Source organism: Paroedura picta, chromosome 9 (assembly GCF_049243985.1).
Source record: "Paroedura picta isolate Pp20150507F chromosome 9, Ppicta_v3.0, whole genome shotgun sequence".
In the NCBI taxonomy this organism is placed as follows: Eukaryota; Metazoa; Chordata; class Lepidosauria; order Squamata; family Gekkonidae; genus Paroedura; species Paroedura picta.
Window position 1 is genome coordinate 40,310,642 of NC_135377.1, and position 17,496 is coordinate 40,328,137.

The window sequence follows — 17,496 nt, forward strand, 5'->3', positions numbered from 1 at the left end:
GGTCTCTCAAGTCTACATGGGAATTTTTCAGCAAAGACATCAACTACCAAATTAGATTAGCAGAGTTCTCTTGGGACTTGAGACAGTTCTGCAGGGCCTGTAAAACAGAGCTGTTCCCCCAGACCTACAGTTGAGGCCAGAAATGACACTGAAGTTCTGGCCTCTCTGCTCAGAACATCAGCCAAGCTTCCACTGTACTTGTCAACTGCAGTGTCCCACTAGGAAATTAAGGCGGTTTTAAATTAATCTGATTTGGGGATATTTTAAAATGAATGTTTTAATGTGACACTTGTTATTTATAGTTTTTATATACGTTGTTCCCAGCCCTGAGCCTTCAGGGAAGGTAAGATTAAAATCATCATCATCGTCATCTTAATTATTATTATTATTGATAATGATAATAACATAAAGGCAATCGAGCCTTAACTATAAAACAATATATGCAAAACTGCACACCTTTGCATGAACTGCACTCAGAGCAATTTACCGTTAAAGTGAAGTGCCCATGGGCCTACAAAGGGTTTTGTATTAAATATTGTCACGGCATCCAATCAAGGGAGACACTCCCCCTCTGCAAAATGATTCCAGATTGAAAAATAAGGCTGATTTGAAATTGTGGGAATTAGACCCCAATCAGGCTATCCACTTCCTTTTCAGAATAAGTTCAGAGGTCTCCACTACATAAAATCTTCTGGTGTATCTAACCAGCTGAGGTTTCAAGTAGCTGTGTAGATCCAAAGAAAAATCTAGAAATACAAGTCATGCTATACCATGTACCGCAGGAAGCTTTAAAAGCCAAGTTTATTTCTTTTTTCCAGTTCTCACCACTGGATGAAGAATTCTGGCAGAATTCAAAAACTTGTTTGAAGGAATGAACTTGCAAGCCCCATTCCTTGTTGGTTCCAGAAGGCTGGGAAAACCTCTTCATTGTCCCAAGTCTCTGTATGGCATCATGGCTGCTTTTCCTTACTTTCAGGGGGTACCATGTTTTTCTTTGGGTAGTAGTTTCTCCACCAACAAATCTGAAAGAGTACCTCTTGCTAGTCAGAACTGTAAATCTAGTACTTTGCATCTGCCACTTCACTCATGGTACCTAGTGTAGGGACAATGAATTGCACCTTTGCAATTCAAGGAATGGCAAGCTTCTGCTGCTGCCCTTCCCTTTTACTGCTCTTTGGAAAGCAAGACCAAGTTTAAAAACAGTATGCAATGAAACAATAAATTAAATTACTTAATTTTTTTCACAAAACAGCAGCTGACAGCCTTTTTGCTTCCAAGACAAATCCAGTGCTCAACTATCTGAGGTGTTATTGGGGTAAGGGGGGGGGGGTCCTGATGTTCCTTATAGCCTAGCCTAAACTGAATGCCTGGTGGAAGAAATCCATTTTGTAGCCCCTGCAGATCTCAGTGAGCTCCAACAGGACCCGGGTCTCCTCTGGGAGTTTGTTCTACTAGAAAATGAGACAATAAGGCCCTGGCCCTGGTTGAGGCCAGGCAAGCCTCTTTTGGGCCAGGGATCACTAACCTGTTAGAACTGGCAAAGTGTAATTCTCTTCAGGGGGTGTATTCAGAAGAGAAGCTAGCAAATCTTGAAGTTGCAGCATTTACAAATCTTTCATTACCTTAATTCTCAGAGCTGGGACTTCTATTGTCCTTGATATGTAGTCCAGATGGAATCTCTAAATAAAGCTTAGTATTTTATGCCTTAGTATTTTATGCCAAAAGAAAGCTTCTTCCTCTTGTACTGAGAATTCATCATCTTCCATATGAGTGTCTCTCTCTCTTTCTCTGTGGTGTCATTCTAGTCTTCATGTTTCAAGAAAAAAATGTCCTTTTGGCTGTTCCAGTCTCTGTCCATTTTAGGTGTGACATTATAGTAAAGTGCATGATTTTAAGCCTTTTCCTCTTACTTTAGCCAGAGCCATTAGCATAATTAAGAGCTGGAGAACTCTGTGTTAGGGACAGATAGATGGCTCCTCTCCCATAGTTTTAATTTTGCTAGTCTTTTCTTTGAATTGTAGTCTGTGGAGTATATGTAAAGAATTGCTTCAATTAACAAAATATCAAGGTAGATTTGAGGGTAGAGGGTATTTCTCTATAGCTTGTATGCAGTTTTGTGATATTTGAGTTGGTCCTAATAATAAGGTATTATTTAGTTGTTGTTTCTGGCCCACTGAGTTAAATTTGCTATTCTAGCAAAAAATTATAGTTCTTCATTTCTTTTTACTTGTCTATTATTTGCAATTCCAATATCAGCTTCCATATGTAATACTGCTTATGTCATAATAATACTTCTTGTTTCAGTGTTCTTATTGCATACTAATAATGAATCATCTCAGAACTTCAATGCTAGATTCAAAGAAACTATTTTGTAAACCTCCCCACCATTAATTGTGGTCTGGCCCACAATCTTTTCAAACTGCAGTATTTGGACAGCAGTTTGAAAGCAACTTTAATAGATTTTAGTGAAACTTACTGCCAGGAAAATGTGTACTGCAATGAAAGCACATATATAAACTAAATTCCCATGAATTTAGACTGAGTAGTGGTTCGAGTTGGTCGCTGATACAATTTGATAGCCTTGTTGACAATATGGCAAGCTCATATATTTATTTCACCAGAGTGTAAAGCACTGTTCATGTTATTAGAGATTTCCCCCCCCCCCCAAGCCATGTGAACGACTGAAAAAAGTTCAAAGACTGTATTGATTGGGTAATATTGAGTACATAACATGCTCATACTTCTGCTGACTTCATAAAAACATATTTAATGACAAGATGAATGGTAAATCAATATTTTCCATAGTTCTTTTTGCACACATCTATCACCACATCAAACACAGAATATGAGAGAAAAGGTAACAAACTTGGCTAAGAGTCCTACAAAAATGAACAACTTACTGTGGAAACAGTATTATAATCCAAGACCTGCTTGCTGCTGTCCTGACTTCCAGTATAGTATTAACAAGTCAGACTGCTCAAATCCACACCGAGGACAGTCACACAGTCCAGCTCTTCCCATGTTTCATCTCAGAACTGACTGGGAACAGGGACCATGGCTGGGGTTTCTCCATTTTAGAGATACGTAGCTAAACTGGCAAAGCAAGTTTCCTATTTTGTAGTTTTAAGAGAAAGAGTGTGGTCAGTTCCAACTCCAGTCCTTGGGGTTTTCTCTCTGGCTAGAGGAGTTCAAACAGTCTGCAGCAATTCATGAACCTTCCCTTACCCATGACGTGTATTCTTTCATTTGGTGCTGGTTGCTATGGGAACCACTGGCATGTCCCCTCCAGAAGCAATCCTGACAGAGCTGGTAATTGTGACACTGCTGGCATCGATAGCGAAATCCCATCATGCTCTCGCTGTGGCAGTAGGAACACTCAACAGGGTGGAAGACTACAGGGGAGAAAGATGGTAAAAACAAAATAAAAGAAACAATCAGCACAGCATTAAAACTGGAGCCACTAACAGGGGCTCGAAGCTTTCCTTTGTATGTGGCGATTATTCAAACATTATTCTTAAATGGCCTGAAATGTAATTGTAAAAACTTCTCAATTTTCTCCCAGACAAAGAATCATCTGCTGCAGTCTAAAAGAAAAGCCTCTTGTAGCATCAGGAAAAAACAACACAGGAGAACAAGCGAATTAAGGAAAACCTTAGGGTAAAAAGTACTCTACTCTCATCTACTTGGGGAAGAAAGGTATATAGTAAAGGTACAAGCATGGCAATTTGCAAATCTCTCTTCTAAACTCATCTTTTTACACTATTTCAACATGCAAACTTATTTTAAGCTGTCCGTGATCTGTTTTTATGGTCTATGATATTTTTATGATGGGTTGGAGTTTTAATGCTGGAGTGCAAATTCAACTGACATCTTGTGAAGTTGTAAACTTTTACACAAACATCTGAGATGAAGTGCCCTTTCACCACACATGATACTAAACTCTCCTGTATTAGCAACAGAATATTCTGAAAAAAGAGCACAAAATTGAGGAAGCAGCAGATAGCAGCTAGGTGGGAGTATACACAGTGAAGACAGGCAGTGGCAAATATTGCCTACTTGTTTTGGCCAGGTTCAAGCAATTGGTACCCATTGGTTTCACTGTCATTTGGAGAAATGATACAGTGGCAAAGACAATAGTAGATCTTTAATGTTAAGACAAGACAGATGGTTAATGATGTAGCTTCCAAACTACTTCTGGGGTTGTTGTAAGTTGGGTAACCTGGCCTAGGAGAGGCAGTTGGGCTATGGAAAGCAAGAACCTAATGGATTGCAAACCCTCTACACCCTGGATGCTAGGAAGAGACTGTAAAATACAGTGCACAATGGTTAGTGAAGAACTGCAAGACTGTAAAAACTATCTTCTAAGGTGCATTTAAAATATCTGCATTCATATCATTGTTGTCACCAGTGTGCAACTCCTCTAAGGGCAAGGTAATAGGAAGGAAGTGCTTATAGGTGGAATGCCTTTGTACTATCTAAATTGGACTAATGTGTTGATCTGTACACAAGAGAATCAATGAACACAAATCAAACATAAGAAATCACATCATCCAGAAAACAGAAAAGGAACATTCTAACCTCCTTGGTGATCACTGATCTCAAAGTCACTATTCTTCCCACCCCCCACCCCCCCAAAAAAAAACTTCAAACGAAATATATAACCAAGTGTGCTGGATTATAACACGTCATGTAATTAAACACTATATGTCATCCTTAAACAAAGACTACACATTACAATCTCTAAACATTCTAAAGGACTCAGTTTTTAGACGTTTTAGTTGGCTGTTCTTAACATGTTTATTAGCCTATAACTTTGTACCAATATCAGTTAAAGTTCACTTATTCAGAATACTTATCCCTGAGTAGATTTCATAACTTTGTTTATAGGTTTGTAAACAGTTTAATCTGTTCTAGAAACTTACACAGATATTTCACACTTGGAAGATTCACGACAATTCACACTTGCATTCTTCTCAACCACCCCCTTTCCCCCTTACATAGGGAATTCACACTTCAAATACTTATGACAGATTTCACACCTTTCTGCCTTAACTCTCTTCCCATAATCCTTCCCCTTTAGTAATTTTCCAGTTTGATCTCCTTCCACTTTCATATTTGAAGAAGTCACCTGTGACTCGTGAAAGCACATATTGAAATAAATCTTATGAGTCTGTAAGGTGCCACTGGACATTTTATTTTTCTACAATTGAATAACACAGCTAGTCCCTTGCAATCCATATCCTTAGCCATGCTTCCTTTTTTAATGACATATGAGGCTTACACTTTCTAGAGAAAGATGTAGTTACTGGGGCCCACATTAATGTGCCAGGTGCATCTCATGCTTTAGCTACATACCATTCTCAACATTTGCCAACCGATGCAGGAGTGGTAACCAGACCAGACACTGTGGTGGAGGATCAGACATAAGAGTGTCCAAGAAAGCATTCAACGTGACTTTTTTCTGTTTACATGAATAAAAAAAAGAAATAATTAAATAGCACAGAATGAATTTTACGTTACTCAAGAAAAAAACATGTATGAATGGATAAAGAGTCAGATAAACCTTGGTGTCTCAAACCTGCAGTTTATTAAAAAAATATACTTTATTATGGTTTAATGGTAGCTGTAAAATATAGTAATTGCTATATCAGTGCCACTGATTCAACTAGGAGGAAGGCCAAAGGTCAATGGTAAAATATATGTAGAAGCCCCTCCCTGGCATTTCCTGTTAAGGAATGTCTGGCAGCAGGGCTAAGAAATGCTTTCAAAAGAACATGGGAAGTAACTGCCCCTGGAGGAGCCAATGGTCTGATCCAGAAAAAAGTGGCTTCAGTGTTCAAGTAATTGTTTTGTCCAATAATAAAAGGTTTTCTTATGTGTTATTTTCATCCCACATCTTTAAAGCCCTCTTGATATAGTTTGGCATTAGTCCACTGGTGAGTGGATTGAATGCCCCTTGACACAGCACCTGCACCAACTCATGTGGGACTCATTAGTTCACATGGTCACTGCCCTATCCTGAACCACAGAATGCTCCCTCATCCCACTCTGACCTGGGAAGACAGGAGCTGGAGAAGAACTGCTGTTTTGTTCTAATAAACATGTCCTCTGCAGAGTTCTAGAAACTACCCTGTTTGTAAGGTTTCTCTTTTATATATTTGATTAATTTTTGGTTGGGTTGGATCTGAGTTTTAAATGTCTGAGAAATGATGCTTTTGTGGCTGGTGGTGTATCCTATAGCCCCAGTACTGATAATTGCTGAGAAGATAAACAGTATATCACATTGTGTCAGATGTTTGCCATTGTATCTAAATCTTTTCATTAAAAACTGCAAGAGTCTTGGAAAATTCAAATGAATACTAAACTAGTTGTGAAATGGGAGACACAGCAGCAATCCCCAAAGGCAGCTGCAAGGTACTGTGAATATGATGGACACATCACAGGGACGGTAGATGCTTAATCTTCCCCCTCCCCCTTTCAAGAGCAAAGAATATGGTGGCCTCTGTTGCTGCTCTGACCAAATTCAGAGCTCCATATCCTGGCAGCTGTACTTTAGTTAAGAACAAATCAGGAGACTCATCATTAATTTTGTACTCCACATTTTGTCCTAAATACATAGCTGATTAAAAAAAAATTCCTCTGGTGCAATTCTTTTTAAAAAACATATCAAAATTATATGCAATCAGTACTGGATATCACTGTGGGATGGGAGGAAATGTTGTATGATTCCATTTCCTCCCTACCTGTTGAGAAAAACAGGATTTTGCAGATTGTTCTGTGTAGCCAAAAGAAGGACCTTCAAAGACTGCAGTAGGAAGCTTCAGAACTTCTCTCAGAAACATGTCGTATCTTCCATAAACCATTATACCACTGGAGTCTGAAATCATGGAGAAAATATCTGACGGAATAAAGAAGAAAAGGAGATGGGGAATTAAAAAATATTTTGTTTTAGCCACTCTTCACAGATCCAACAGAGTTTGAGTTGAACTGGGCAGAGTCTGCACTTACTTTGTTTATTCCATTGTCAATCCTGTTGAATTCAGATCGATTTGAACTCAGGTCTTCCTCCCCCCCTTCCCCATTGAAACGGGAAAGTGTTCTGCATGTGGTTAGGGTAGTTCAGAAGTGTGTGTGTGTGTGTGTGGGGGGGGAGAGCCAAGCCTCTTTCTTTCTTTTCTTGAAAGGGGGGGGGGAGAGGAGCCAAGCAGGGAGCCTCTTTCTTTTCTTGGAGGAGTGGGGGAGAGAGGATCGAAGAAGGCAAAGAGAAAAAAATCCAAGACTGACAGAAGTTGAGAGAAATTAGGGGCTTCTCCTTTAAGGCAAGCTTGTCACATGGTCACCTTTAGCCAAGCAGGGGTTCTCTATCACGGAACAGAGCCCAGATTCAAAACAGCCTGCTTTCTCAATCTGAATCTTAAAATATTGAGGTTTAAAAGCACTCTAAGATATCGCACAATAAAGGTAGGGTCACTCCAGATCAATCCTTCTTGCTGAAGAAGGAAAATTTAAATTGCTCAAAATCAAAACAGAAATCGCATTCTGTGTAGACAGCAGGGACTGAATCGACCTGGGATTGGAATAAAAGATCCATGCAATTTACACCCTCATCACTGTTACCCATGTATTTGTTGCATATATGGCTGAATCTGCACAGAGCATTTATTCCAATCCCAGGTCGGTTCAGTCCCTGCTGTCTACACTGCGATTTCTGTTTTGATTTTTGGGCAATTTAAATTTTTCATCTGAAACAAGCATGATTGATCTGGAGTGACTCTACCTTTCCCTTGCAATATCCTGGGGTGGATATAACCCTCGATATGTGAAAAATTGGCATGAGTAAAGGTGCAGCTCTCTGCTTGTCCTGAACTAACTTACTGCCTTGAGCCTCCAACACTGTAGAAAAGCCCTGGCCAATCAGTTCAAAGGCTTCCTTGTTCCCAGGTTGCAAGGCTTCCCTTAAAGGGGAACCCCAAACGTCTCTTAGCAGAAACTCCAGAAGCCCTAACTTCTCTCGGCAGAGATTTTCCTCTTGGATTTATTCCCTCTCCTCTGCTGTCTCCAATCCTCCCCCACCCCTGTCCAAGAAAAGAAAGAAAGAGGCTCCTGTTGTGCTTGTCTCCCCCCCTTCTGACCTTCCCTAATCATGTGCAGAACACTTTTCTGTTTTTTGGGGGGGGAGGGGAAGACCCAGTTCAAATCCATCTGAATTCAGCAGGATCCACAGCGGAATAAACAAAGTAAGTGCAGAATAAACCTAGGTCTGATTACATATACATCATATGTGGAGGGGTGCTTAAAAAGTATTCAGAAACCTCTTTTGGTCCAAAATACAGTGAACAGGCTGCTGTCTCTGATATCTCAATGTGAGATATCTCATTACTTCCAGTCACAGACACAATGCAAGGTACTTGTTTTGACACATAAATGGACTGGAACTTGAATGACTCAAGTTCCACCACACAATCCTGGGTTCATTCCACACACATTAGATAGTGTACCTTCAATGCACTTCCGCACAGGAAAACCCAGCTGCAAAAGCATAATATGCAAAAGCAAAAGCATATTATCCAATGTATGTGGAAAAGGCTCTGTTTAGGTCAGGAACGGGGGCTTTCCCTTGAGTGACTTTAAACAATAAATGGGCTTGAAAAAAGTACTTACTGAGGTTGATTTATATCAGTGTTACCAAAATGTTGTATTAAATGTCAATTCCATTCCCAGTAGCGCACTCTGCAGCTACTGCTTTCCATTAAAAAACAATCAATACAATACATACAGCAATACAAAAATACTTACATCTTAATTTATCCATGATCTTTCCCCCACATAGTGTTGCCAGAGCCATTTTGACAGCAAACACAGAGATTTTTCCATGTCCTTCTCTAAACAAACAAACAAAAAAGGTAAGATTTTTATACTATTAAATAGTATCATTCTTATGAAACCATAGATGTACACATAACAAAAAGCTGGTCAGCAAAGTCACCATTCTCAGTGAGAACATTTCTAACTACCCTTGGGAAGACTAGAACAAAATCTGAGAACTCCTGGCATGCACTATGTGGTTGTATCTTTTAATACAATTTCTGCTATATATCTTTTTCAGATTATGGGCAATACATAGGTGCTCAGGTAGTATTTTGGAAAAAACAGTTGTTTCAGTCAATCAGATCTTGATTTCAACATGCAGAAACAGCATTTAAATTGAATTTAGTCACATGTTCTTTGTAATTACTTTTTTGGGAGGTGGAAATTTGGAGTGGGGAATGGTGAAGGTGCTTATTTCTGCACCAATCCCCTGAGACCTGCTTTCCACTCAATGGGGTTCAAAACTAGTGATAATGATAAACCTACCTGAAGCCTCAAGATTGAAAATTATCTTGTGGCTGTTTTGGAAGAGAGTAACAAGGGAGGAAAGAAGTTTCTGTTCCAAATCCTCCCTCTAAAACTTTATATGTAATGGGTTGGATTTATTTATTTATTTATTATTATATTTATATACTGCCCTCCCCGAAGGATCAGGGGATTTAGATTAGGTTTTCTGCTCAAGCAAACCACTTATGTCAATGAAACAGTGTTGTGGGCCAGTCTTAGACTAGTGGGATTTCCTCAGAGGAAGATCTGAGAATATGGTGTAGGCAGAACCCCAAATAGACCTAGCTAGAGACAATGGGATGGTCAAGCTCCCCACCCTCCCCCCAAAAAGGAATGAGATTTGGAGGAATTAAGACTAGAAAGCCTTCAGTAAGAAACTCCTGGAGATTTCAGGGAAAGCTTCTGAAAGGCTGATCTGGACTGTTTCTGCACTGGGAACTTTGATGTTATGGCTCCTGTGAAGAAGAACAAATCTAGGGTGGATGAGGTGCACCAGGAAAATGCTCCCCTGTGTGGGATTAGGAAGAGGTGGGGCAACCTGCCCCTGCTCAAACTCCAGCCTGCAGCCTGACCCGAAAACGCTGGCGTGGAAATGGTCCCGGGTCAGTGGGTGGGGAAAGCTAAATAATAAAACTCCTGGGAGCAAGAAAGAAGGGTCTCCTTGTTATTTTCCCATGAGCCCCTGCATTTGATGGCAGGGGCTCATGGGAATTGTAATCCATGAACATCTGGAGGACCGTAGGTTGACTACTCCTGCCCTAGTGGACTGTCTGGGATTCTTCATTAATCTCTTTTGGCCATACAGTTTACTGAACCTCCTTTCCAGATCTTCCATTCATTCATCTGGCATTCCAATCTCTAATTCAAAGTCTTGTGTCAGAACAGTTGCAACACCTCTGATCTACAGCATGCAAAACTTGCTATTCTAGAACAACTAGCATTTTAAGAACCCAATCTGAGGTCTGTTCAGGTAGTGCTTTAGTTTCTGACCTAATGCAGACACCTATGCTGGGGATTTAATACAATATAGTTAAGAACCATGGTGGATTAATAATATATTTTACCTTGTCATTTACAGAAACTGCACTTTATTTTCCACTTTCCCCCTCAAGTGCCATGTGCCTGGGTACATCTTTTGTGCCTTGCAGTAGTGGACTCCAGAACAAAATGTACATTCTGAATGATCTCCTTTTCACAGCTTTGGGGTTGCTGGGGGTGTGTTAGGGCAACTTACTGGCAATGAGCCCAAACACGCGTCCAGGCATTATCAATTATCTTCCTTCCTGTTTGAGTCACAAATTCAGGGTTTTGCATACATTCAAAAGAAACATTCCTTTTTATGCAGCCTTTTCACAAATCATGAAGGCCACAGTTTCACAGCCTCCTGACAAGTTCTCCTTGGAGATGGCAGGAGGGGTGGTTGGATGCAGACACACTGTGCCTCCGCTGCTTTGTCATGTGGAACAGTTGCCTTCCCTCTACTCAGTGGTTACCATGGTGATTAAGCTGTACTAGTTGATCTGTCTCTGAAAGGTACACAATGCCAGGCAAGAAGTCCATCAAGTGTGTATCAGGGAGGAAGATGAGTGGGGGGTGGGTGGGTAGGTAAGCAGGGAGATAAGGAAACTTGTTTTAGTGGTTCTGTGATGATGTTGATTTCCAGCCAGTGCATTCTTATAATCCAGAATGTAAAGAGGTAACAAAACATTTGCACCTGTCAACGTATAAAGCCAATCCCAGCCAATCCAGTCTGAAATGCCAGCCTACTTTGATGCTTTTAGGATTGCCAGTAACATGATGCATGCTGTGCTCAGTTACCATCATTTTCTTATTTACCCACAGAATGCCCAACTATAACGTGAAATCTGGGACTTCTCTTTGCCATAAATTCACTTTTTAAAAATCTAAACATTCCAAGGCAAAATTTCAGGCATGGATATTATTGCTCCCCCCCCCCCCACTCTATTGGAATCTCACAGATTGCCATACTAACAGGAAAAAGGGGGAAATTGCTCACAGCTGCAAAAGCTTGCAGCAAAATAGTGTTTTCTTCAAACAATAAGCCACTAACCTCATGCCACTGCCACAGAACAAATACTGCAGATGTTTCTACTAGTAATAATATCTGGAGAATGGAACAATTTTTTATTTTGTAGTGTGCTACCAAACTAGACATTACATGCACATTCATATAATGTTGCCCCAATGGCATTTTTTTAAATCAGGAAAAGCCATATCTAGAGAGGTGACTGTGATTAGTGAGTCTCTCTCTCTCTCTGCTGGTTAACCCTTTCCTACCCATCATTCGCCTACTCCAAACTGCACCTCAGCAGTTTTTCACCTATAGGTTTCCAAATGTATGGCCATATCTAGAACGCCATACAAGAAATAGCTGTTGGAGGCCATTTTGGTGGGCAAAAATGGAGGGCAGTCAGATGCACCTCCTCCCATTGTTCATTTTCAGTTCCTTCTGCAGAAGCATCTTCTGTATATAAAATGCCAACAGGATAATGTGCCTCGAGTCAGTCTTTGGAGAAGCAGCTCATAAATTCCCTAAATAAGCAATAAGGTCACACATATGTACATAATGTCTATTTTAGCCATATTACCCAAATCTTAATTGCTTTAAGACTAAGACATTTTCCTATGGTAAATGAGCAACTACATTGTTTGCAGCTGCCTGTACAAACTTACGGATCAAAAGCTGCCAGCAAGAAGTTGAGTAGTAAACTGATGGATTGCTCTACATTGATCTGATGGGTTGTTGGCATGCGTTTGTTGAGCTGGTAAAAAACTGTGGATAATACAGCCTCCAGTCGAGCAACGTTCAGCTCTATGTTCGGATCCAAGTTGTTCAGAGAATTTTCCCGCAGTGCTTCTATTACATTCCAAATGTCCACTAGGTGCACTGTGTCCAATGCAAAAAGAACAATTAGATAAATACCCAGAGAAAATAATAGCTCTCTACCTTCAGCATTATATAAACACACATATAGGACTGCTCAACATTATAAAATATTCTACATCTCAAAGGATTGTGTGCATGTGTATGGCCTCCTACTTTTATATATCCCATGGAAAACTGAAATCTGGGTTGAGTCTGCACTTTGCTTTTTATCCTCTCCCAGTCCGAATAAACCCCTCCGCTCTGCACTGTATTTGATTTCCATTTTGAATTTGAGCACTTTAAATTTTCCCTCTGCAACATCCATGATTGATCCTTTTCGCCCGTGATATCCAGGAGCAGATATAAGTAGCTATATTTGAAGAGCCAGCTTTTAAAGCTCCCCGTATGAGTGTAGATGTTCTGTGTTTTGCGGATTAACTTCCTGCCCGTACTTGGAATGCTGATGTAGCAAAGCAGTCTTCCCTGATTGGCCAGGGTGTTAGTTCAAAGGCTTTCTGGTTCCCGGTTGCAAGACTTCCCTCCCAAGACTGATTTTTGTTCTAATTTTGGGATCTCCAGAAATCCACATTTCTCTCAGGAGAGTTTTGCCTTTTGGATTTATTTTCCCCTCCTTGTTCTCTGTCAGGCTGCTGTCTCCAATCCCCCCCCCCATTCAGCAAAAGAAAGAGTGAGCTTCCTGCTGCGCTTGGCTCCCCTCCCCACTCTCAGCTTCACCAATCAAGTGCAGAACACTTTCTGTTTCAATTTGGGGGTGGGGGATAGGAAGGAGGAAGACCCAGGTTTAAATCAATCTGAATTTGGCAGGATCGATAATGGAACAAACAAAGTAAGTGCAGAATCAGCTTTGGATAGACCTTGTGAACCTTCCTTTTGATGCGATTCAACTGACCCTTGCTGACTTGGTTAGGAGCCTAGAGACTACAGTGGTTGCAGTACTGCTGTTAGAGAAACAAATTATTGCTTTGTTTATTGGCTGTCCTATCCTGTTGTGTAATATACTTTGAATCTCAGTGAGGAAAGCAGACTGTAAATAAATAAATAATACACTCCTCCACTGTTTCTGTTGCTTCTTCACTCCAAAATGACACCAGTTTTTCCTTACAAGGAAGGGCTATCATGATTTTGCTGTACACATACTTAGGCTTTTAGTCACACGCCAGTGTCTGGGCTGGCGTTCTTAATGCCTATAAATTAGAGCCTAAACACAACTGCTCATAAGTTTATAATGTATTTGTTTGTAATTGGTTTGTAATTTATTTGTTTATAATTTATCCTATGGTGATAGAATCAAAGAGGACTTTGCCATTTTGTTGAGAAAAGCTAACAGGGGGTGTGATCTGGACTGGTTTAAATTGTACCACCAAACTCAAAGGGTTTTCATCAGAGACCAGTTGTCATCTGAGTTGGATTTGTCCTGTGGGGTTTCTCAGGGTGCAATCATATCCCTCATGCTATTCATTCTCTATGTAAAACTCTTAGAAGCAATCATTGGTAGTTTTGAAACTGGGTGGCAGCAACATGATGCCAGCCAGCCCTATATTTCTCTATCCAAGTCTTCTTGAGATTTGATACATGTTGTCAAACATTGCTTGCCTGTTGCAGTTAAATGACTGAGAGTAAATTAACTGAACCCTGAAAAGGCAGACATGAGGCTGGTTGGAAAGGCAGAGATCTTTAAAGATATTGTGCTTCTCACCTTTGGTGAGCTTCAGCAGACCTTTGCTGACTAGGGGTTATACTGGTTCCAGCATTACTACTGGAGAAAAGTGTTGATGCAAAAGCAAAGAACATTTTCTTCCATCTTTGTTTAGACCCCAAGATTCCCCCCTAACCTAGCTGATCTAACCAGTTGGATTCCTGCCACAGTAACATTGGGACTAGACTATTCCACTCCATGTGGGTCTGCCCCTGAAGTCAACGTGAAGAGCCTAATCAGTACAGAATAATACATCTGGGTTACTATTGGGAGCTAGCTGGAGAATTACACCCATTCTGCAGTCATTCTACTGACTGACCATTGGTTATCACATGCAAAGCCCTTCATGGACCTTCATATCTACAGAGTCACCTCTCCTGGTCCATTCCAGCACAGCGGTTCCATTTGTCTGTGTAGGGCATTCTTTGAGGCAAATGGGCAAGATTAACAACTATCCGTACATGAGTTATGTCTCCCCTTCTGGAATGGCCTGCCTAAGTTGGTCAGAAAGGCTCCCATGCCTCTGTCACTCTGCAAACTACATAATGCAGAATTGTTCAGAAAGGTGATTTTATAAAGGTAGTTTGCTGATGCTGTTGCTGTCAAGTCAAGCTGTTGCTGTCTGCATAGGGTTTTGAAGGCAAGAGATGTTTGGACATGGTTTGCCATTGCTTGCCTCTGTGTCATAGCCCTGATATTCCTTGGTGGTTTCCCATTCAAATACTCACCAGGGCTGACCCTGCTTAGCTTCCAAGATTTGAGAAGATGTGGCTATCTGTGTTATCTCCCAGTCAGGGTGATGAAGGTAATAGAGCTATAATATGACTCAGGAAAATGTTTTTATAAAGGGAACAAATACTGTATAGTATGTATTATCTGCTTGCTGTATGTATTGGCATATTCTTACTGCTTTTAAAATATTTACATAGTACCAAATCATGTCTAATTTTGTAAGTTGCTGTAAATCTAGTATACTGATTATTAGATATTACACATCCTATTATATTACATATTAGAAGTTCTTTTACATTTTTTATTAGATATTCCATCCTATTGATTGCTTTGGCCTCTACTATGTAATCTATCTTGATTCTCAGAGATAAAGAAGACTCTAAAGTATATAAATAAAACTATGTAAAATTATTAGTTTTATGTTACTGGTTTAGCATATGAGGTCATCAACAATTTTTACTTAAAAAAAACTCGCTTCAGTTAGCGAGTTTACTCATGTTCATGCAAAGTCAATTGAATTCTCTTGTGAAAAAGACAATTTAAGGAGGGTTGTTTTTAGATCTATTAAGACAATACTTGCTTTGATGTTTCTAACAGCAGTAGGAAATGCCTGATGATATCATATGACTCTACTCTACCATACCTCATGGAGCTTTCAAATGACCTTTGCTGGCTGCACCCTGATTAGCACTGCCCCTACAGCTCCCGCCCTCCTTCCCTGGATGCTAGCCACTTTGCTCTCAGATGCTTGAGAGAGAGAGACACACAGAGAGCCCCGCCAAACTGCTAATGATCCCTGATTACCTGCTATGGCTCCTGCTGCGAGGGAGAGAGAGAGAGAGACAGACAGAGACAAACTGCAAACAAGCCCCAAACTGCAAATGACCTTTGCTTCCCTGCTACAAGGAGCCCTGGTTACCACCTATGGCTCCTGCTGTGTGTGAGAAAGATCTGCACCTGCTGGTGTCCCCTGGGTCCCAGTGCCCATTGCATTCCTGGTTACAATGGGCATTCTTGCTAGTGTACTTATAAAACTGAAATGTGAAATTGTTCATTTCTGAACAAAATATACAACTTGTCATCTTGGTCATGGCTTTGTTTAACTACAAGCTGAAAAACACCTAAATCAACATTTTGTATAAATGCTTCTAAAAATTTCAAGGACATGTTTCTCATAAAACCTCATTCACATTGCCATAGAATTATCCTCATTCACATTGCCATAGAATGAGAGTTACTTTACCTGAATCCTCTTTTTGAAGACCAAAATCTCTTTCAAGAGTATATAACACATTAAGCCAAAATTAGCAGAAATACAGATGGGAAATATCCACATTTCAGCAATTTCCTTATTAACTCTTGCATGGAAGAGATGTAGATTCATCTACTAGTGATCTGGATATTTTCATGCTCAAAAGATGTTCTGAGCTGACAAATTTCTGTAAAAAGCCCACACTTCCCCCCCTCCAAATCATCCTGCATGCAAGTTAGCATAATGTTTAAAATGTACTTGGTAGTTTCAGATGTGTTTAGCATCTTCAAGAACAGTCATCTTGATAATCCATTTTAACTATTAAAAATTAAATTACTTATATTATACCTAAGCTGTACCTCCAGACTACCATATTATTGCTAATTACTTAGAGTGTACAATGCTAAGGAATTGGATTGTAATATGTTCATGGATTAAATAGTGAATTAAAGATTAATTAACTTGTGGAATTCAGTGTCACAGGATATAATGAATGCCACTTTTTCAATTGACATTTAAAGGAGATTAGATGAATTCATACAGGTCCATGGCTATTAGCCATGTTGACTTAATGGGACCTATGTGTTCAGAGGCAGTAATTGTATCGCCCATCAGACTTTTATATTATGAATGCAGATTCGTAAACATTGGTTTTCTTTCAATACAAAATAATATACTATGCATACACATGCAAACTGTTCCTTATATGTTTTCTGTTTTTTTCTTTATTGTTCTGGCCCAAGAGACAACTGTCCCTATTTAGAACTCTCAGTGTGCCCCAGTATTTAAAAGATATACCGTGATCACAGTAACCCTCTGAATGCCAGTGCTATAGGGCTACAATCGGGACAGAATTGGCCTCCATACTCTGCTTGTAGACCTTCTGGGGACATTTGCTTGACCACCATGTGAAACATGATGTTGGCCTAGATGACCCCTGCTTTTATTCAGTGTAGCTGCTTCTAAACAAGTTTAATTTTATACCGCACCATGGAACTTCAAAATCTAGAAGTCTTAAAGGTTCCAGGAGATGTCATTTCAGCACAGTTCTCAGTCACTTTCTATATTCTGGATGTCATTTTCTGTTGTGCTTGTTTTATGAAACCTATGCATCCCTTAAGTGCAGCAATAATCTGGAAAATTGGCACTGTGCAATCACAATAAACTACAATCAGAATTAATTCTATAAGTCAGTTTTATACCTCAGATAGATCTATAGCCATGCTTTGCATAAATAACTCCAACTGCAGAATTATTCAGTAACACTACCTTGTTCGTGGTTCCTTAACGCCTAAAGGCCAGGAGAAAAATGCTTGGTCTGTTCAATAGAGGCTTAGTGGGCAGTTAAAAAATTTTAAGGCATGGAGGTAAACAACATCAACTGATAAATAACATCCCATTAAGCCTTTATTAATGGAACAATACTTTTTTCTCTCTCCAAGCAATTGGTAACTCAAGCCAGAAGGGAATCAGCTAGATTTGAAACTCCACAATGTTACTGAGATAGGGCCCTATCATTCCTCTTCTTCCCAG

At 40.0% G+C, this 17,496-nt stretch overlaps 1 protein-coding gene across 22 annotated transcripts in view; it reads right to left on the reverse strand.

Moving 5' to 3' along the window:
* Positions 1–17,496, reverse strand: part of DTNA (dystrobrevin alpha) — a 379,312-nt gene that overhangs the window by 62,948 nt on the left and 298,868 nt on the right. For all 22 annotated transcript variants that reach the window (XM_077352480.1, XM_077352472.1, XM_077352474.1 and 19 more), the window contains 5 exons: positions 12,070–12,283; positions 8,797–8,882; positions 6,744–6,898; positions 5,356–5,461; positions 3,226–3,392 (listed from right to left, as the gene is read on the reverse strand). In XM_077352480.1, the coding sequence (XP_077208595.1) occupies positions 3,226–3,392; positions 5,356–5,461; positions 6,744–6,898; positions 8,797–8,882; positions 12,070–12,283 (728 nt within the window). The remainder of the gene's footprint in view (positions 1–3,225; positions 3,393–5,355; positions 5,462–6,743; positions 6,899–8,796; positions 8,883–12,069; positions 12,284–17,496) is intronic.